Source organism: Tetrao urogallus (assembly GCF_951394365.1).
Source record: "Tetrao urogallus genome assembly, chromosome: 1".
NCBI classification, from domain to species: Eukaryota; Metazoa; Chordata; class Aves; order Galliformes; family Phasianidae; genus Tetrao; species Tetrao urogallus.
In genome coordinates, this window is record NC_136813.1 from 129,904,748 (window position 1) to 129,927,583 (window position 22,836).

The following is a 22,836-nucleotide window of genomic DNA, read 5'->3' on the forward strand; positions in this document are numbered from 1 at the left end:
AAAAGCAGCTTAAAGAAGAAAGCATGCAAAGCCTTTTAGTTGTTCCACTAAGTTGCCAGAAGAGTGTTTGCTCAATCTCCCACTGTACCATTCCATGAAAATGTGGATATACAGTAATATATTAATATATTCCACAGAAGCATCAACTTCATTCACAGAATGTTTACACTAAGCATAAATATTTATAAAAAAAAAAGATGGGATTTGACTAATGTGCAACTTTATTTCTAAATCCATTGTCAGTGACTAAGACTGCAGGTGTCCCCACTCGCTTGGTTTTTACCTCTTCAACCTCTTCTGGGGCATTGTTCTGTAAAAGAAGATAGGATACCTTTCAGAAAAAGATCCTGAAATGTAAATCCAAGTTACCTAGAGCATATTATGGAATCATGACTACAAACAATCATTTAATTTGATTGAGAGCCATTTTATATGATCTCAAATTAGCATACATTTCAGATGATTTCAAAGTTTCTATTAGCATCGACATTTTATCATGACATTAATAGCTGTGATTGAATTCCTCTGACCACCTTTTCCACATGCGATATTTTGGTCTTTGATTTTAATTCTTTTGTCTCCTAATTGGTCCCAAAGCTTTTTTTAAATCACATACTGATCTATATTGATAAAAATCTGGTAATTGATAATGTATAGGGACCTCAATTTTATTTGGAAGAGGGAGAAAGGGTTGTCTTTTTTTTTTTTCCCCAATGGACTTCACCCCACAGATCATTTTCCAATATTATTCTTTCTTTTCAAATCAAACTAGTAATACATTGAGTTCCGCAAAGTTAATTGATATAAAGACAATTAACACCTAAGTTAGGTTATAAAACAGTTGCCACATTAAGTGGCTTTAAAATACATAATCCCATTTCCTCATAACATTTTATCATTAACATCATTAACACCAACAATTCATATGCTAATGTAAGTATTTAAAATACTTACATTTAAAAAGATAGCACATGTAGTATGAGGATTTATTTTCATATTGTAAACCAAGCTTTCATTAATTCAATTAGTGAAATACACTGATAGTAAAGGTGTACTGAAAGGCTTATTGCACACCAAGACCTCAAATTAGCAGTATAGGAACTCTTTCAGACACTTGACCATTGGAAGTTAAAGAAACTCTGGTTGTGGGAAAACAATTGTTTTCTTCCCCCCAACACCCTCCTCTGTCCCCACCATATTCATGCATTTTTAAAATAAACCTATAAAAACATAACATTAGACCTTCAAAAACTTAAGAGACAATTAAGCATTTCAGGTTACCTTTATAAACCGTACACACATACAACTGTGGGTACTGACAATTATGTGAGCACATTAATACAGAGGGGGGGGGGGAAAAAAAAAAAAAAAAAATCAAGAAATTATTAGAAACGAGATGGGTTAAAAGCCAATCAAATCCTACAAACATAAATGTGAATGCAGCTTAAAGACAAGTGACATGTACTGTCCCCCTCTGTCCCCCTTTAAAGAATCTTGTATTAAAAAAAAAACAGTACTTGTATACAAGTAAGATTTCAAGGTAATACTGCATGTATTACAGCTGAATATAAATTATGTAAAGATAAATTTGGACTTTAAAAAAATTGGTATACAAACCAGCATGTGATCTTAACAGAAGTGATCTTTCAGGATTCCACTGTATGTACCTCCTTTACTAGAATTTCTGTACACCAAGCACAAAAAAGTAAAATACACTTGGTAAATACACACATTCCCCGTTTCTCAGTAACTAGAGTTCAGTTCAAGAACTTTAGTAATTCTGAAACAACTTAAGACCTCAGAACTTAACTACTGGACGCTGACAGGATCAAGGCTCCCTGTTCTGGTGTATAATGCATTAGCAATTCTGATTCCCCAACGTCAAAAAGTTAAGTGAGGCTTAAGATTACACATAAGTAATGAAAATTTCAAAATTAAGACATTACCTGTATATGTTTGGGTCCAGAAGCAAGGCAGTATCTTTTGGTAGTTTTGATAAATGAACTACTTTAGTTTTTAACTGATGTCGCTCACTTTCATTTACCCACACATCAGGCAGACTATGAATAAATAAATAAAATAAAAAAAATATTCAAAAAAGATCAACTGTTTTTCTTACCATAAAATTATGTGGTAAACTAGTACATATGAAGTTTCTATATGCAATCTCCAATTTCACTGGTTAAAAATCACCTTCACCGGAGCGAAGAAAAGACAGCCAATCTTTACACATTATACTCCAAAGTCTTTCAAGTTCTCAGCATGAAAAAGATACTGAACAGAATTTAGATTAATCCAGAAGAATACTAAACCAAACATACAGTAACAACAGCACTACGTTCTCTATTTTATGGATAGCAGGAACTAAACAAATCTTTAAAAACACTTTATTTCACTAGGTATAAAATTTACTGCAGGCACACCAGTTTGCTCTAAGTGTCCAAATGCCCCAACTCAGCTGAAGTTCAAGTACCTTCTGAGGAAATTCAGGCAATCACCATAACATATTTTGGCTACGTAAAGCTCTTAATGCAAGATGGAATAAAACCTTGCACATTAACAGGAAGCACCGTCTCAGTACTACTTGCAGCGAAAACTGCTGGAAGAGCTAGAGAGAAAGCCTACGCTGATCGACATTTTGCTTTTAACTATTTGAAACCAAACTATTTGCTTCTGAGTGGCTTATTGCATTACTGCATCTTCTACTGAAAGCGAATTGAGTTTTTAAGGCCCTGCTGATCTTGTCAGGTTGTTAAGAGAGAAACTGGACTTACAAATGCTGTAAGCGCCTTACTGAAAACCTACCTCCCAACTCTTTCCAACAGTTAGCACTGACTAAGGCTACATAATCCATACTGCTTTCACAACTGGAAAAAATAAAAATAATAAAATAAACTAGGACTATTTTCAGCCCACATAAAATAGTGGGGTTTTTTCTTTGCCGTTGTTGCTTTGCTTTTTAAGTGATTCAAGAGCAAAAAATTCATTTCAGGTTAGGCAAAAAAAAGTTTGGAATTATGAACTAACATTTTGAAGGAAGTTTCAAATGGAGAAACAAAACACTCAAAACATTTCCTCCCCCTGATGAAATCTATACATAACTTTACAGACCTTTGCAGTTTATTTTTTCCAGCAATAGAAGTTAGCTGAAATTCAAATTCAATTTTTTGGTAAGAGAACTGAGAAGAAACTATCTGAGAAAAAAAAGGAATTTTTCCAAAGATACTATTTTCACTTTTCAGGTGAAGTTGGAAGAAAATCAACAGCAATCTCTCTACCCAGGTTCAAAACAGCTCATGAATGACGAAAAATACCACAGATGGAGCTTTTTAAATAGAAGATATCAAATATTTCGAACAGAAGCATTTTGGAAACAATTTAATTAGAAACTGTATGCTGAAGAAGCATAATGATATGAACAGCATGTAAAACTTCTCACAGTAAATACCACTGGAGATATGAAGAAAGACAAGAAAAAAAACCTCAGAATAAATTCCTGCGCCAAAAAATTCAGTGTTATTTCACTCCTTTATAGGAAATTTGCTAAAGACTGTAATTTAGTTTTCCTGCAAAAATACTTAATGTACAGAAAATCTGGAGCAATTTAATAGTTTCTCCAAACGACTCACAGAAGAAAAGGTCGAATTATTATTATTGGCTCCATCTGAAAGGCTGATTAACAGCTCAGTACAATGGAAAATAATGGTTATGAGTGCATTCAGCTTTTCTGAAGTGTGTAGATGCCCTGTGTAAGACAAATGGATGACAACCCACAATATCTTGCCTTTTTTGTTCTTAACTGTAATAATCAGGATGAAATTAAATCTACCAAATAATTCACAACTGTATCACTCAGCAGAGGAAGCACACTCTCTACCTAACTCAACCAAAATGCAAGAAATATGAAACACATAATTACTTTGAACTTGTCAACCAGCCCTACAACTATCAGGGATGTACACTAATGAATAACCTGTCTTCTCCAGTGCAGAAAACCTAACATTTGAATATATTTTCATGAGTTAAAAAAAAAAAAAAAAAGTCTTTTGTCACAACACTAGGAAACAAAAGTCCCAATTTATTTACTTCTCGTGCTCTTAGTGTTATGTTTTTAATACCTTTTCTTCTTAAAATGTAATATTTTGTCTTCATATCTGTAATACTTCAGTGATAGTAATTTCAAAACACTGTTGCATACAGTATAACAAGGTGTCCTAGAAGGCAGCAAAGAACTACACTTTTATACTACAATATTTTAATTATTCTTTTCCAGGTTTAATTGAAACTTGGGATCCACAAGTGCTGCAAAGAGCAGGAAAAGCTACAGACATTTTAAAGTTACTAAACTTTGTCTAGGTAATTTATCAGCAATCCTAGTCCTCTATACATGAAAGCTACTATTGACTGACACTGCCAACTTCACACTACTGCACGACTGATCTGGGACACTACAAAACTGAGTAATTTATATCACTTCAAGGGAGAAAGTAGAGATTACTACACTAAGGCTTTTCATTACCTTCAAACTCAATCACTTAAAAGGCAGCTCTATATTTAAAAAGATTCTTTTGTTCTATATAGTAATTGCAAAAACTACAACTATTCAACTGAATGTTTAAGTTATTGAGTTCCCTTATTAAGTTTTATCAACGCACAGATATCTTCCAACATTACTTTTAAGAATGAGCTTCTAAACCTGTGCATCCTACCTAATTATGCAGGTATTTGACTTAATGTGAGCTTAAGCAGACATAATAGATTTTTCCTTCCTGAGTCCATATAACTATATTTACTTTTAAATACATATTTTTTTTTCCTTAAAAACTGTATAAAAATGTGGATCATGAAAAACTTGCAAGAGCTACTCTCTGACTCTACTAAAACTGCTTTGCCTACTGGTCTCCTAGAGAATAGTGGAAAGCAATCATTTAGCCTACTCTTCCATATAATAAAGATTACAATATTTACATAAATTCATTCCTTTGTCAAAAGAAAGATATTATCTCAGCTATTTCAAAGAAATATTTACTACTTGGTATGTCCCAAGCCTACCTGAGGGCATTACTTGTGTACTGCATTACATACTCATTTGGAAAAGGACAGAACTTTGGAACACAACAAGAGAAAAAGTAATCAAATGTTGGAATAGTGTTCTAAATTTCATTGGGAAAGCCCAAAGAAGCAGTCACAATATAAGACACACTTTCAAGGACCAACTATGGTTATTTTGCTGTTAAACTGTGTCCTCTATGCAAAGATTTTTGTTCTACCATTGTACTGATGGGTATATATTTATCGGTGCCTAGAAATATTTGAAGATTGTGGTAAAACAGTGTTAAAAAATAAAAATAAAACAGGAAACACTGGTACAATTCTTTTTTTCTTGTGTATATGGCTGGCAAAATTACTCAATTATTAGAAGACCTCTTTATTTATAATATATGATGACAAAATGCATTAAAAAAATGCAGCTTAAAGTTTACCCAAACTAGTATCAGAATCTACTGTAAACTCCACTTACATCCTATCATATTACTGGGATTATACTCACATGTCCTCTGGTGTCCAATGAAGCAAGAGTTTTATTTTTCCAGAATCTTCTTTTCTTTTAGCTATTACCTGGTAAGAGTTGAATAATTATTAAAATCAAATTTGTAAATTTATTGCTCAAATAAATTGTTCTTTATTTTCAACTGGACATTCAGAAAACACAAACCTTTAATCCTTCAAAGCTGTGTTAATTCTAAGTACAACATGCACATCACTATTCAAGCCACTTTTGTCAAAATTAAATGTTTGCACTTATTTTCCTTTAATATTTTCATAACATAAGAAAAAGAATCATATACAGTCTTCCTTTAAAAAGGATTCCAATTTTTAAGTAGCCATTCCAAAAGATTTAAAGTGCATGCATTCTTAGATGAGTTTCACCAACATCCCTTACAAACACATCCACATTTTTTCACAAGATGTCTATAGAAAAGCTATGTCTATGAGAAGCTAATGCAGCTTCTAGTTTAATTCTGGTATGACATAATCTGGAAACATTATATATGTAACTTCCTAGGTAACCTTTAAGATACCAAAAGGAATGAATAACTAAGTACTGAATAAAGCAAATGCCCCTTAGAAGAATTTACAGTACTACTGAGATTGTTTAATGCATACATAACAGGGACATTGGCATGTTGCTATGACTGTTACATAAATGGCAAGTACTAAGACCTGCTGGCAATCCACAGGACATACATTTGCCCCTGGTAAGGTTCCAGATGAGAAACTGCAAGAAAGGTGCTCTCATTTCTTACACTAGTTCACATACAACAGCACACAAAACGCTCTCACAGAGTAACTTTTCTAGGTGCAGGACACTGAAGCTAGACTACCACCTCTAGTCAAGATATAAAGGTAAAAATGCCCGAAGTATTAAAAAAGTAATATTTGTACAGAAATGAAATATATTCATCAACAAAGGCATTCAAAAAGGCAGTATCCAGGAAGACAAAGGAAAGCCACTTGCTTCCTCTTCAACTGACTTACCCTCATCTTTTCCTTTGCTCTGCATGTCACAATACGTTAACAAAATGTGAGATTTGCTTCAAACACCAGTTTCCCCCATTTTTTGCACCTCTGAGCATAACAGTGCTTATCTAATCTTTCAGAGTTTCTACACACAGCCACTGTAGATACGGTAAACTTCTAAGAATTCATTAGAGAAATTTTCAAACACAGAAATGCAGTGGATGGCAAATGAAAAAGGCTATTTGAAAACATAGCATATGGAACATAAAGTACTTATGTCTATAAACTACAACTACCGAAGTAACTCTCCATAACTGAATATCATGGTATGTTAAACTTAATATACTGTAGTAGCTTAGTAAGGCTAAAGAAGGATGTGTCAGTCCTTCCAAAAGAAGATTCCCATTATAATTAGGTCTAACTTTAAGATTTGTCAATTAAGATATTAGCAATTAATCTTGAAGAGTGGTTGGAAAGCTTGATGACAAATTCTGCTTTTGATGCCATGTAATTTGAATTACAGATAAACTGAAGAAATGCAGCCTGTAAGAATTGCCAGAAGATGCCACATGTGCCACAAAAATTATAGGAGGGCTGAAACATCTCTGCTATGAACAGAGGCCAGAAGAGCTGGGACTGTTTAGTATAGAGAAGGCTCCAAAGGGACCTTTCTGCAGCCTTCTGATACATAAAGCAGGCCCACAAGAAAGATGGAGAGATATTCTTTACTGGGGTTTGTAGCGCTAAGACAAAGGGTAACATTATTTAAAACAATGATAGAGTGGATTTCAATTATAGTGGTGAGGCACTGGAACATACTGTGGCTGCCCCCATCCAGGAAGGTGTTCAAGACCAGGCAGGATGATGGGTCTTCGGGCAACCTGATCTATTTGAAGTTGTCCCTGCCCACACCATCAGAGCTGGAACTATCTGAGCTTCAAATTCCCACCTCAAACCATTTTGCATGTCTATCACAATGTTAAATAAGTGTCAAAAAATATTTTTTTCCTGCTTTTTCTGCCCACTAGACAAAATTTAATCAACTCTTAAATCAAAAATATTCTAAGTTTCTTAATTTAGCCACTTGAAATATTTTGCTCACAGGTCTCAAGCCCCATCCATAACAGGATATGTCCTTTTTCTAAGTTTGGAGCAGAGATGAAAACTGACTTTTTTTTTTTTTATAATGATTTTTTTTTTTTTTTAAATAACGATTCAGGAAGTGTTTCCCCTATCCTTTCCAACTTTAAGTTTTAGTCTTTGCCCAGTCCCTGGATTCATTTTCTGCTGCAGACTGAAGTACATGAGTCTGGAACCAAATAAAGATAATGTCAGCGCCCACTTCACAGGACAAATGAAGTTCACTGACTTTTCTATTTAAAAAATGTACATTTTCCTGTCCAGTCAAGCTTATTCTCAAGTTACCCTCATGTTTTAAGGAGATGCAGATGGTTTTCTCATGTAATGCAAGCATAATGAATACCATATTAAAAAGTTTAGAGGTGGCATTTCAAAATATTGTTTGGACATAGTAAACTAGCTATAACCAGTTAAAGGGAAGAAAATCTCCACAAGTTGTTCTTCATCCTATCTAAAGCAGAAAGAACAAGAGCTAGAAAATCAACCAGAATATACAAGGTCCCAAGTATATACTGCACCTAAGTTAAAGCTGAAATCGTTGCTTTTACAGGGATTTACCTTGTAACACATAGTGTTTCCAGAGCCTCAAAGAGAACCTGTGTGACCCTCTCAAGCAGCATTCATCTACACTGCCCAACAACCAAAGGCCCAGTTCCTCCTGGAGAAAAGAAGGCTGCAGGGTGACCTCATTGCAGCCTTTCAATACCTAAAGGGAGCCTACAGAGGGGAGGGGAATCAACTCTTTGAAAGGGTTGATACATGTAGGACAAGGGGAAATGGTTTTAAGTTGAAGGAGGGGAGATTTAGGTCAGACATCAGGGGGAAGTTCTTTACCCAGAGTGTGGTGAGGTGCTGGAACAGGCTGCCCAGAGAGGTTGTGGATGCCCCGTCCTTGGAGGTGTTCAAGGCCAGGTTGGATGGGGCCCTGGGCAGCCTGGTTTAGCATTTAACGTGGAGGTTGGTGGTCCTGCATGTGTCAGGGGGGTTGGAGATTCATGATCCTTGAGGTCCCTTCCAACCCTGGCCATTCTGTGATTCTGTGATTCATTTTCAGAAATGTACAGTACAAAACTTGAGACTCTTCTTCATTGCAATCATGAAGTTAAAAAAAAAAAAAAAAGATGTCTGAAAAACCTTCCTCCCTCCCTCCCCCTGTGCTTCCAATAAAACAAAAAGGACCAAAAAAATAATAGTATAAAACAGACTCGAGTCACAAAATTTTGGGTAATTCAATACAGTCTGAATTATATAATCGCAAGCAGCACTCTTACTCCAGAAGCCTAATAAGATCTTCAAGCAATCAATATTGAAACAGCTTCTCTATGCACACAAGGAAGCTTAAGAGGAGAAAGTAACTTTCAACAGTAGGGAATACAAACTGTATAGCAAAAAAAATCATATATTTAAAGGCCTATGACAGTCATAGCTTGGGACGCTTTCACTCAGATACACTTGGAACCAATGCAAGTTTTGCAGACTGTTTTTCACATCACTGTCTTATCTTGTCCTTTGGAAATCCTCAAAAGCTCAGCAATTCACATGTTTTTGACTGGGATCAAAGATCTTCATCCCTTAAAGGGTACACATCTGTTTTTGTTTAACATTCAAGTACTAAGTCAGCTTTCTGTTAGGAGACAACAGCAATCTGTATATATCCATGCCTTGGTTCTTCCCAAATGTATTTTGAAATTCTCAAGTTTAAAGATGTGTTTTAAAAAGACTTAAAATGTATCCACTACTTTTACCACAATTAGCACAACAAACATTCGACCACTTCCCAGGCAGGCTTGAGTAAGAAATACAGTCATGATACAGACAACGAACATAGACTAAAAAAAGAAAAGAATCACTATTTTGAGCTAAATATCCACAGCATTAAGGCCAAATCCGCATATTACAAGCAAAATGGAAAGATTTAAAGACTTAAAGTTGTTCTGAAGACTTAAATAAGTCACTTAGTAAATAACTCACTTATGTAATAACTTACATTTCGCACTAAAAAGTATAGTTCAACAAATGAACGCATGTACAATACAGCTTCATTTGAACAAAAGAAAATCTTACTAATTACCTACATTTCACACACTGTCCCTGGAACAGGAAACATTTCTTTGCATTTATTTCTGTAAAGGAAACCTTTCAAGTTGTCTCAGATCAGAAATGGAGTTCTACTGACCTCTTCTGGAAAAAGAAACAAATGTCTCTCTCCTGCATGTTTATTCACCTATTGTGTTTAAGAGGTTTACAACTTCAAAACACGTGTAAACAAAATCAGCGTATGCCATCACTGAACTAAAATCTCCAAAAAAAGTTAGAAGTATAAAGAACAGTTTAGTACTCAGTTACCTTAGAGAACTAACCCTATCAACAAAAAAGATAGAGGGTAACAGGCTAGGTACGTTCTTAAAAAAATCTAATACCTGCTCTTTAAGTTGAAGAGAAATTGATTGACTTTTTCCACTTGATAGTGCAAAGAATCAACATACCAAGAATTTGACTGCAATAAGAAAAACTAATCAGAAAAATAAGAACATAATGAAGTCAAAGGCAGACTTCCGCAAAAGGCTTTGATGATTGTTTTACAATTTTACATGTCTATGAAGAAGATTTAAAGGTTTCATGAAGAGATACAATGACTGCATAGAAAATCTTCGTGTTATTATTTTTTCAGTAAGGTAACTATCCTGTAAAACACTACACTATGCTGATGTTCTTATAATGAATCAAGAAATAAACCTATAAATTCCTCAGTTTCCAGAAGTCTTATGATCAGATTTTTCACTTTTCAAATTCATGTCCCTGTTAACTATGCATTTTTCATCTGAAGGTGGACCATGGAAACCACATCTCACTTTTCCACTTCCATCCTTACTTGCACCTGAGGTGACCATTAGCTCAGTATAATAATGTATACCTACAACAAGATTATCTTTCTTATATTAAACAATCTCATCAGTAAAGTTGATGTCCGGTGCAACTCTGCACAATTGTGCATGTTAACAGGGCGTGCAGTGTGCAGCTGGAATCGTAGAACAGTCCTGCCACTGAAACAACTCCTACAGCTGAGGTTTAAGTAATATCAAGTTTTCAGACCTAATCAACCCCCCATCATCTTGAGTGGTACAAGCACAGATGAACTGAAAAACTTTGCAGTACTTCCTCCAAGTTAATTCAGATCAGTGAAAGAGCACATTCCTCCCTTTTATTCCACCTCCTTATGAATTACTGCAACAGCTAGAAGTGAGCGTCCACAACTTAACAGTCTATCTGGATAACGCTGCAGATTAAAGCAAGCTGTGAACTGGAAGACAACCTGCTTTTCTCACAAAGTTTTACATTCAGTCTTGGCCAGGAAAACTAAAATAAGGTTTAAAATTCAGCAGCAGCAGAATAAGGCACCTATAAATCTCCCTCCGCAGCTGGTGTGCTCAATGCAGATAAAGTTCAGGACTAACATTTTGGGAAGAACGTCTAACAGGATACAGATTTGTAACTATCATCAGTTTTGTACAAGAGAAGGAAATGCTAAGTTCCATGCATATAAAATCATCTTTTGTTTATGAAAAGAGAATGACAGTTCAGTAGTTTAATTGTTGGTTCAAATTATGTCATAGCTGAAAAGAGAGCAGTCAGCACTCCTTCCTTGGACTGCAGTTAATCTTGCACTAGTCTGGCAATTTACAAAGTTCTTCATTTTGTGCTGTTCCTTAATTCTTTTATTCTTAAAGAAGTGTCTCTACCTCTTATGCACTCCACCTCTCAATTCAGTAACAAAACATGAGGCATTATGCCTTTTGAAATTCTCATCCCTGTATTCAAATTCTCTTTATTTTCAACTTTTCTAAATGAATACTGATGTCAATCTATCCACAGCAGGATACAGAAACAGGACTCAAGGTTACTTCCCCACCTGGTACTTGCCTCCTAGCAATTCAATGGTATTTCATTGGGAAGGTTTTTATTATTATTATTATTATTATTTAAAAAAAAGAAATGAACAATGCATTTATTTGGTATTCCATCTTTTCAACTAAAAAAAAAATATATGAATTTCAGATGAACATCTATCAGTTATACAATTATCCTCAAAGTCTTCCTTGCAATAAATACTGTGAATTGTAACTTGAGAAAGTGTCCCCAGAATTCATTCTTATTTATAATGTTTTCTGCAACACATACTGCCTGCCAGATATTTCCCCAAGTGCATCAGATGGGGAAACACTGCAAGCTTTTCAATTTGAAACAAAAAACCAACTACTACTAGTATTTTTAAAAAACTTATTTACTAACAGAAGTGAATAAATAACTATTCAAAAGCAATCAATGGTTACCGATTAAAAGCCATATTACAAAGAGGAATACAGCACTACATTTTTCAGAGATGCAGGTAGCAAACAGTGAACAAAGTAATACTTACAGTACTGTGAAATACAACACTGTGGCCTTTTCCTAAGCTTTCTATATGCGCTGAGAGGTTAAAGCAGATGGCTCGATGTCTTATAGCATCCAGTGTTTGTGCATCAAAGAAGTCATGAGGTCTTGCTAGAAATAAAAGAGATCCTTAGTGTTGAACCTGCTGAAAGCATTCTAACAGATTTGAGCATGTAAATAAATCTGAAGTGCCATTAGTAGACCATTTATCTTTATAAAACTAGGGCTCCTACATCAGAGTTGCAAACAGTAATTTAACTGAGAGAATGGCTTCACTCCAAACACAGAGTGGTCACAACATATCCCCTTTAGATGAAGTAGTTATTTTGACAAACTGAATTACACTTGCTCAGTTTTTAACCTTAATGTGATTTTTTTTCCTCATCTTCCACAATTAAAAATTCATTGTTTTTTCTAAGATCTATTGCTACCATTTCTAAAAAAAAAATGTAAACACCAAAAAGGTGGCCCAGTGCAAAGGAACGGAAACAAGAACTTTTATTAATGAATTTGAGTTCCTTTTTAATGCTAAAACAGCCCAATAAATTTCCCATAAACTTTACAACTAACTGGCCAAGGTACCCTTACAGCACAGTCAATAATTTCAGTATTACTGCAATGACTTTTAACAGACAGTATTAAAATATTTCAAAACATGATAGTACACGCAGTCAACATGTTAGAAGACACCTCATTTCTAAAGTTTATTACAAATCATTTGCCCTGATCTAATTTCTAATTGCTAAAAAAAGTAATCTAGCTGAATACTGAGATGCTGCAAGGAGAACAAACACTTCGAATAGTTCCTCTGCAAGCAGAATTAAATAAGAATTTGTAGTCTATAAACAGCATGCATAGTAAAGTCCTTTTTTATTCTGAAAAGCACTTTTATGGATAAGTCTTGAATACTAAAATACTGAAATCCAATTTAGAGTGTAAAGAAGGTCTATTAACTCTACCCTAAAACCCACTCTAGCCAGAACTAACTGCTACTAAGCACATATTTCTTGTATGCTCTTCAAAATATCTAATTCTAAGATATTTAAATATATTCTGTACCATTCCGTAGCAGAACTACATGAGTAATATAATAATAAAAGTATTAAGAGTTACTAAATCTTATGTGAGAGCAGTAATTCAGTATATAACGCTGAAAATAAAACTAAGAATCGTAGTTAAACTACACAATCAACTACATTATCCTATAATCTGCAAAAACAGTTATTTGCAATTTTTCTGTCCTGAATTAAAACAACTTGTACCTTCCCTTTCATCATGATTATCTATCCATTATTTCTAGACAAACTACAAATTCCACTTTAGATTAGTATTTTCTACACTCTGGGGACAAATTGTTGTTAGGTATTCATCTGTACATTATGTTCTGCCCTTATTCTATCTCAGTTGGATACTGCCAATTAGGCAATCATCCTACTGAAATGTTTTGCTGTAAGTGGTAACTTCTCACGCTGCATAAGGTCACTGATGCAAGCATTTCTTATATTGAAACCATTAATCTATCAAGTAAAAAAGAGCAGGGGTCACATTTTTCTGCATGGACTACCACTTCTCTTCATACAAACTGAAGTCTTCAGGAAAAACGAAAGACTACATGTAGCAACAGACTCAAGAAAAACATAGACTCAAGATTCACATTTCATTATTACTACTAAGATCTAAGCAGTAAAAGTTATGATATATGAAACTTCAAACGTCAAGCATTTTACAACAGGTATCCCTCCACCCTTTTCTTCTATCCCTGAAAGACAAAAAGCCTGCCTTCCTTTGATCTGAAATTGTGAAGATCTCTACAGGCAAAATTCAAACGCTGATTTAGGCAGTTTGCTGTACCAAATGTCAGAAACTTTTTTGGAGCACTCATATTTATAAAACAAATGTTTGTGAATTTATAACAAAGATTCGATAATACAAGGAGTTATACGGTGTAGCATACTTGGCATAACATATAGTTCATAGAATCCTCTAGGTTGGAAAAGACCATTAAGGCAAGTCTAATCATCATCCTGACCTACCAAATACCATTATAAAACTGTATCCCAGTCATGTCCAAACCACACCTCATAGACAGGCCAGCTAAGCTAGAAATGTGGCTCATCCTGAACACCTCGATGGGTGCACACCTGGGCTGGGGCTGGGCTGCTTTGCTGGGAAGTGCTGTCAGCTTGGCACCAACTAGAATTCTTGACTAAAATTCAGGTAAACAGTATCCACAGCCTTTACCTCACATACTTGGTGGGTCATCTTGTTGTAGAAGGAGACCAGACTAGTCAGACAGAACCTGCCCCTCATAAACACAGGCTAGCTGCTTCTGATCACTTGACTGTCCTATACGTCCCATGTGATCATACTTAGGATAATCTGCCCTGTAACTTCTCCTAACACTTAAACCAGACTGACAGGTCTGTAATTCCCCAGATCCTCCTTCCCTCACTTCTTGCAGATTGAAGTCACGTTTGCTAACTTCCATATAACTGGAACCTTACCAGTTTATCATGACTGCTGATAAATTATTGAAAATGGCAAGGTAAGCACTATGGCCAGGTCCATCAGAGTGCCTGAATGAATTCTATCCAGCCTCATTGTCTTAGGAACATTCAAACCTTGTAGGAAGGCACATGCAGTTTCTCAGTGGGCTATAGGGACTTCATCAGTCTTCCAACAGAAGGGGTTGAGTAGCCTGAGAACAACTGACCTTACTAACAGAGACTGAAGCAAAAAAGGCATTAAGTAATTCAGCCTTATCCTCATCTTTCATCACAACACTTTCTCTCAGATCCAATAAAGGCTGGAGATTCATTTTAATCTTCTTTTTACTCTTGATGCATTTATAAAAGCATTATCATCTCATCATCTTTCACTCCAATAATCAAATTGAGTTCCACGTGGGTTTTGGCCATTCTAATTTTCTTCCTGCACAGCTTAACAACATCTACAGTCCTCCTGAGATGTCTGCATCTTCTTCCAGAGCTCTTTTTTTTTTTTCTTCTTCCTGAGTTGCAGAAGCAGCTCTCTGCTCAGCCAGATTCATCTCCCCTCCTTGCTTGACTTTCAGCACATTGGGTCAGACTGCTTCTGTACTTTCAGGTGTCATCCTATTCTGCCTTCTAAAAATCCAAGGTATCAATACTGTTAATCACCTTACTGACTTCACCAAGGATCAAAATCAGGGATTTCATCATTGTTGTGTCCAAGCTAGCCTCCAACCATCACATCACCCACATTACCCTTCCCTGTTTGCACACACACACACAAAGTTAAGTGAGGCATTCTACCTATTGGGCATCCTCACCACCTGTGTCAGGCAGTCATCCACACACTCCAGGAATCTCAACTGGATTTTTAACAGACATCTGGGAAGTTAAAATGCCCCATGAGAACAATTCTAACCAGCATGAGATTTCCTGTACTTGCTTGTAGAATATTTCCTGCCTTCATCCTGGTTGGGAGGTCTATAACAGACTCTCACCATATTATCACCGTTACTGGCCTTTACCCCTTAAAGAATCAACCCTCTCAGTACCATTACCCAACTCTATGCAGCCACAGTACTCCCTAACACACATGGCTATCCCACTTCGTCTCCTTCCCTGTGGTCTCTCCTCAAGAGCACCAAATTCTCCAGGCGCATGAATTATCACAGGCCTCAAAGAGACATGGTGGAAGGATATCACAGCCCTGAGACTTAACTAAAACTTTCAGCTCCTCTTTCTTTTCCAAGCTCTCTGCATTTGCATAGAGGCACTTAAGCAGGGCTCCTAGTGAAACTGTTCTATTGGACAAAATGGCTGGAATTCCTTTGGGCTGCTTTTTGGGTGTTTTCCAGCTGACCAGCCAAATCTATAGGTAAAACACAAAAAACTGATCAATTCAACAAGGCTTAACTGATCATGTCAAAGCCTTTTCATTTGACCAGCAGAATCAAAGAAGACCATCTGTCCAGAGCCTCTTACAGCTGCTCCAAGGACCCCATAGTCCTCCAAGATATGCCTTGGACTGCCCCTGAGTATTTTTGGTGCCCACATGAAATAACAGCTGTGGAGAACAGTGGACTACAGAAGACTCAGTAGTTTCTTGGCAACATATCTAGCCGGCAACAAATCTCTTGAGAGTAGGCCAGGCCAGGTCAGCAAACGGGCACCTCTGCTTCACAAAGGAAAAAGTCTCCTCCTGCTATCATCCACTGCTGTTTCTTGGGTGGACTGATCATGGGAACAGACTATGTTGGTTCATTTAACACCTGCATCTCCCCTGACAGGTCCTTCCTCTGAAGTCTAGCAGCTCTGCAAGGGCACTTCACGCAGTGGGGAAAAGCTCTCCCTCCACCTTATCATACCAAGCTTCCATTCCTCTGTTTTCAGTATCATCTCCTTTGAGGGGAGTTCACTGCAGACCTATCTCTCTCCTCCTCAGCTTTCCTGATACTGTACAGTCTTCTCATCACCTACTGCAGGAGGAGCTCTACCCAAGTACATCTTTCAAAAACAAGTTTACTTCCCATCCATACTTCAAAAGCAATGTCCAGAGCAGCCACGGAACAAAAAGCCAACAGGGGAGAACAGAAAGTCAATACCAAAATTTTGCTTTTTGTTTTATGTAGCAACATTTGTTCAGGATTTAGGCCTAGATAACATTCAGTGACTGCAGAGTAAAGGGAACAACTTGTAAAACGCATACGAACAGTTTTATTAATTCTTTATAGAGCATTAATCCCATATTTTCAGCTCATCTTAAATCTATTAAATATTAAAATAATTTTTGGACCAAGATGTCTCCCTTCTTACTTAATACTATTAAGTTTCACATACACTCCGCCTACTTAAGTAAATTAAAATCTTCTGACCAGCAACCTACTAAATGAAACGCTAAATGTTATGTAACTAATACATTCCCAATGTAAATTTCACCAACAGTAAGTTTCCACATCTCACGTATCTTTCCAGTAAACTTAAACTGTTATGGCTGTTAATAAGTATGTCGTCTTTTCTACTCGAGAAGCAAATACATAAAATCTTAGGTTCTTCAAAAGTCACTGAAGTAGCTTCAGAATAACAATGCTGTATTTCAGAGACACGTTAAATATATTTGGCTTTATATCTCCAAGTGAGTGACTTCCTGCAACAATTAATACGATTAAGGGCATCTAGAAGAGAAAGCAAGCTACTGTGATCCTGAATTATTCTGCAACATCAAAATTTGTATGGTAAAAATCAGTCATTTTTTAAACACTAATGTAAACAGCTACGAAGGTGTGCATAGCAAAAATACGCTGTTATTATAAAGGCACAAATTTCTAAACTTAAAAGTACACGTTGCTTACAGATAAAAAAAATACCAAGCTGTTAAGAAAGAAAGAAAAAGATTACATAGTAACAGTCTGAACTCTCTTTTAAGATACAAGACCATATACTTATCACAATAAAGCTACAGTTAAGTTGTTCTTTTTTTTTTATTAGCTTGAATGTCTCTCAGAAGGGTGATGAACTTCAGATATAAAACAAGTCTATAAAAATGAAGGAACTTAATTGTTTTGCTGCATTTGAACCTTTAATTTCTATGTAGGTATACTTCAGTTTCAGCATGTATTGACAATCAACCGTCAATAAATACTAATCCATTTACACACTGCAAACATTTCAGGGTCCCAAACCACTGAGAGATTCTGACAGCATTTTTTCAGGAGAAAATTACCTGTCAATTTTTTCAACAAATAACTAATTGTGAAATTAATTTAAACACTGTAGAGCAGTGAAAAGCACCCTGTATTGTATCTATTTGTCATACCTTATAACCCCGTTTGCAGACAAAACAGCACAGAAGTAAAGCACCTCTCCTTTTAAAAATACCTAAGTAAAAACGACTTCACTCCTAGCTTCACATACTCTAGACTGGAAATACTTCACCAGCCTATTTTGTTGCTTTGGCATTTCAGGTAAGTCTTCTTGCCCTCTCTTCTTCTAAATCTGAACTAAAGCTAAATTAAGAAACTTCCAGATGAGCAAGTTCACCAAATCAGTGATAATCGTCAGCAAGTTTTGAAGAAAAGCTACCAATATTCAACATTTTCAGAAAATGTCATCAACTTTGGATACATTTCTGGGTCACATACTCCCCAGAGCAATACATTAAATAGTCATTTCCCAATTCTGTTAGAGATGACTTTTGCCTTAAGGCAAAACCATACAGCCACCGCTGTGTTTGTCTCTAGAGGTAACAAGACAAAAAAAACTACTCAAGCAGCTGTCATTTTTCTTTTTGTGCAACACTTGATTAAGTGAACAAGTTGATCAAGTTCTACAGTTGAGTAAATATTCCTGAAATGTCAAAAACCAATTATACCTCTTTCCCATGGATTCATTCAAAAACTTTCTGTTTACTTCCCCCACTACTCCATGAAGATGACTTTGTGCATGCCTGCAGAACAAATTCTGCAGTCTATTCTCGTATTATGACTGGGACATCTTTTGAAGCCCTAATTACAACTTGAAATTTTAAGTCAATAGCATACATAAATGACAAATAAAATGCCAAACTGCATTCTACTTCTACATATATTGAGGGAGACATTGAATAAAGATGTATTAAATCAGTCAACTAAAAGAACCAATATAGATAATCACACAAATTAAAACACAACTTGCAAATCTCTGAAAGTGAATTAATTTGGAATGATCAGTCTTAGACATCTGTATTTTGTTTGAATAACATAGTCAACAAAACAATCTTCTGTGAACCTGCACATACTTCAAACAAGCCCTTCCTTACAATTAAGATGAACTAAAAGAATACTGCGAAGTGACCACTTAATTCTTCATCAGTCAGCCTTCCCTTTTTGAACCTTCTAATTTATGCAAATTGTTAAAAGTGAAAACTTTCCAAGTCACAGTCTGAGGAAGACAGAAATGACATTCTAACTTCTAACTTCTATGAACTTTAAATCAGTTTCAAAACTAGAGGAGATCTTGATATTTACATCTAAGATGCATTTAATAATATAATTTGCTTATACATCCTTTGGGAATACCTAAGTCTACCAAGTCTATCATTGCTAGAGGAAATAATTCTCACCTTAAATAACAAATCATACTTCAAATAACATAGGTTCATATTAAATTAAAAAACCTCAACTGCATAGAGAAAGAAAGAATACAGCAAATCAACTCTTCCCAAACCTAAATCTTGGCTACACTCGTTATGTCATTACGTTAATGAAACGTGCTGTTGTGGATATAAAAATGTCCAGAAATACTTACGTAATGATCGCCGTCTCTTATTCTTTAACTTTCTTCTTTTATTCATTCCAGCTTTAGATGGAGATTCTTCTTTGGCCTTTGGCTGACTGGCAACTTTTGAAGAGTTTTGCTGGCTGAAGTGCGTGGGCACATGACGGGCAAGTCCTCCCTGAGATGCAAAGCTGGCATTGCACCCACCAACCACACACTAATAAGAGAAGAAAATGAAACAACTGCATCAGAGCACTGCATGGCAGTCATTCACAGAGGTTTCTTAGATCTTTCAATTTGCTTTTTTTGGCTCAACCTCCAACACATTAAAAGAAAGAAGAAACTCTTAATGACCACGCAATTCTAAAAACAGAAACAAAAGCATCTCAAATAAACTCCCATTTGAACTTTGCAACTTATAACAGCTATTTCATGGTGCAATCACTTTTTAAAATGCTTTATTATATTCTACAGCATTGTTTAGAAGAAAATTTATCTTGAACAATGCACTGAATAATTCTTTCCATAGAAAAACACAACAGAAGACCATTTCCCCTACAGAACACCATTATATCCCCTTGCCTTTTGAAACATAGCACTGTTACTCTGTATTACCCCACAGTTCTACAGTCTCCTGTATTCAGTACACTAGCGTTCTATAACCTCCCTCTTTCTGTTGACAAAGTAAATTTTTTCAAATAAAAAAAATACATCCATATCCACATGAAATTTGACACAGCACTTTTTATAAATGCTATAAAAGGTCAATCATTATATTTCACTTGTCTAAAACTAACATCGGTAACTGGAAAAATTTATTAACACTACACACGTTTATTTTGGGATGGTATAATTACTTCAGAAGTACTTAACAAAAAGATGCCATTTTCTTTGAAACAGAAAAATAAGATGAGCTCCAATATTGACTAAGAGAAATACAGAAATCACAAGATACATAAGACTAAGCTAGTAATGCCCACAATAACTATTAGTATTTTTGTATTTGGTTTATATTCACATTCAGTAAATCGTATAATTGGAGTGGGAGGCACAAACCTTTTCTTTTGTGCTCTGAGCTTACAAAGGTGAAAGAAAACATAAACATTCCATCATGAGCTGCACAGAAGTGTGCATCATCTCTTCCCTCCACTGCAAACTGATGTGGCAGCTGCAACAGCAGTTCAGCAACAAGTAATGGTGCAACTACATACATATTACTAACTTTTCTCTGAGGACTAAAGAAGAATTTGCAAGCTCAAAGTAATCTGTCCCAAGCCTGCACGTTTGACTGAAAGATAAGATGACAGCAGCAGAATACCACTCAGCATGCTTTGTTCCTAACACCCAGCTGCGCTGTTTTCCAACTGTGGCTGTTAAAAAAAAAAAAAAAAACCTGAAAAGTCTACCTCTGCCTCAGACCTAGCAAACTTCTTTTATTATTATAAAAGAGAAATATTGTCTTCATAAAGAGAAATGTTATCCCACTGACTTCATACTTGCTACAGGAATACAAGATTACATGATAATAAAAAACAAGAATAGGAGGATGTTTTTAGTATTTTTATTTACATGATTTTTAGAAAAATTCCTTTAAGCTTGCTACTTTCTGAGCTAACTAAAACCATGTAATTCCCTGACAAAAAGCTTTAGGACAACATATGTGATTCTCCCCATCTCCTCCACTAATAAGCATCTCAAGAGACGTGGTGATCTCTAACAAAAACCTTGCTCTGTAATTACCCAAGTTCAAACAACAACAATACTGTACATTTATACTGTAATGACTTACAATAAGAAATCAGAGCACATCCATATTCAGAACAATACAAAGCATTCTTATCTCATTTACAATGTGGGAACTTCAGTGTAACATTACAGCAAATACTGAAGACAAAAAGTTCATCGTATTAGAGATGAACAAACTCAATTCATAGATACAGATAAAATGTGTGTATTAGTTTGACCGATTTTTTAATTCTCCTGTTTGAAGTCCTTGAAGCATCTGCTCACTGGCTCACAAAAGCAGTTTCACAAAACTACACTAAGCAACTAAATCTAAACTTAAGTTAAACTTTCATTAAGGTGCTACTGCCAAGCTTCTAGCTCTTTCTGATCCCACAAGCACTGACAAAAAGAAAATGGGCACAAATTAAAGCTATATCCTTAAGTACAACCACACAATAGGAAATTAATAGTTCAATCTTTCCAAGGCCTCCTGGAGGTCAGAAACAACTTGATGTCTTGGTATAATGCATTTATTACCACCTATTCAAGTGCAGTATCAAAAAGCAACACCTGAATATACAAATATAGCAGTGGCACAATCCTAAAACATTTTAAAACACAAGTTTGTAAGACTTTGTGCTATTTCTTGATAAACAAAAAGCACAGTCTTATGACTGACTATGATTTGACCCACAGTGTCAAAACTTTGGTTTTCTCTAGTGCAGAAGAAACACAAACACAGATGATCAACACAGATTCACTATAGAAATTATTACTCTTGTTCTACCCAAGGTTGACTTTTAAAAGCCCAAACATTAAGTCCTCACAATATGCACACTGCAACTGGCAATTACCTTTTTCTAGAAAGACTACTTACAGTCTGCAGCCTCAGCATGAAATATTTGCAAAGATCATCACATTCACATGCTGAAGAGTTTAACACTATCAGATCGTATCATCAAATAGTCAACAACTGATATATCAACGACGACAACAAATGTCTTTGTAGTGGACAGAAGACAATAGAAGAGGAGAAAAAAATTCTTACCTGTTTTTTTTCTTTTTTTCTCTAAAATAATATATCCAGCAATCCGTTACTAATGGATAAAGTCTCTTCTCTCCAAAGATAAAGGAGCAGTTCAGGCTGTCACTTCAGGATCTCTGGACGGTAAGTCACACCAAATCAGCTTCCCACCAGATAATTATACAGATCTAGAGGGCTTCTAATAAATCAAACTCAACTACTATGCACAACTTTACAGCAGACTCTTAGTTTTTTCCCCAAAGACTTTCATCTGAAAATTTTGCATTAAATTTGCAATATGATAGGTTGGGTCCGGATTGGTGGATATGTTACTTCAAGAGAAAATAAGTCAACACGTAAGAAGTTTAATTTCTCCAGTGTACCCATACCCACCATTATTAATGGGCAACAGTGACCAGGGACTTTAAACAAGACATTGAAGTATCTAGCAATAATTTTTTTTTACTCAAGTTCAAAATAATCAAATGCCCTTTTAAAAAATATTCAATGTGAAATTTTTTCAACAAATTCAATATTAATATTTTAGACATCTGGACAATCTCTACTATCTCATCATTTGAGCACTAAAGCAGAATATCTTTACATTTTTTATCTGCGTCTGCAGTGTTCTAGTGAATAGAGGATACGCTGCCGAAAGAATAAGTCACTATGAATTCCAAATGACAACTGAATTTACTTGGTTTTGCTTTCCAGATTTCAACAGTATGTTACTCTATTAAGAGTCACATTAAG

General features: G+C 35.6%; 1 protein-coding gene across 1 annotated transcript in view; it reads right to left on the reverse strand.

Annotated features, from left to right (window-relative positions):
* Positions 1 to 1,629: 1,629 nt before the first annotated feature.
* AEBP2 (AE binding protein 2) overlaps positions 1,630 to 22,836 on the reverse strand; it is a gene marked incomplete at both ends in the record, with an annotated part of 47,906 nt that continues 26,699 nt past the window's right edge. The window contains 5 exons of the mRNA XM_079549604.1: positions 1,630 to 1,684; positions 1,947 to 2,060; positions 5,552 to 5,619; positions 12,080 to 12,204; positions 19,365 to 19,551. Coding sequence (XP_079405730.1) covers positions 1,630 to 1,684; positions 1,947 to 2,060; positions 5,552 to 5,619; positions 12,080 to 12,204; positions 19,365 to 19,551 — 549 coding nt within the window. The remainder of the gene's footprint in view (positions 1,685 to 1,946; positions 2,061 to 5,551; positions 5,620 to 12,079; positions 12,205 to 19,364; positions 19,552 to 22,836) is intronic.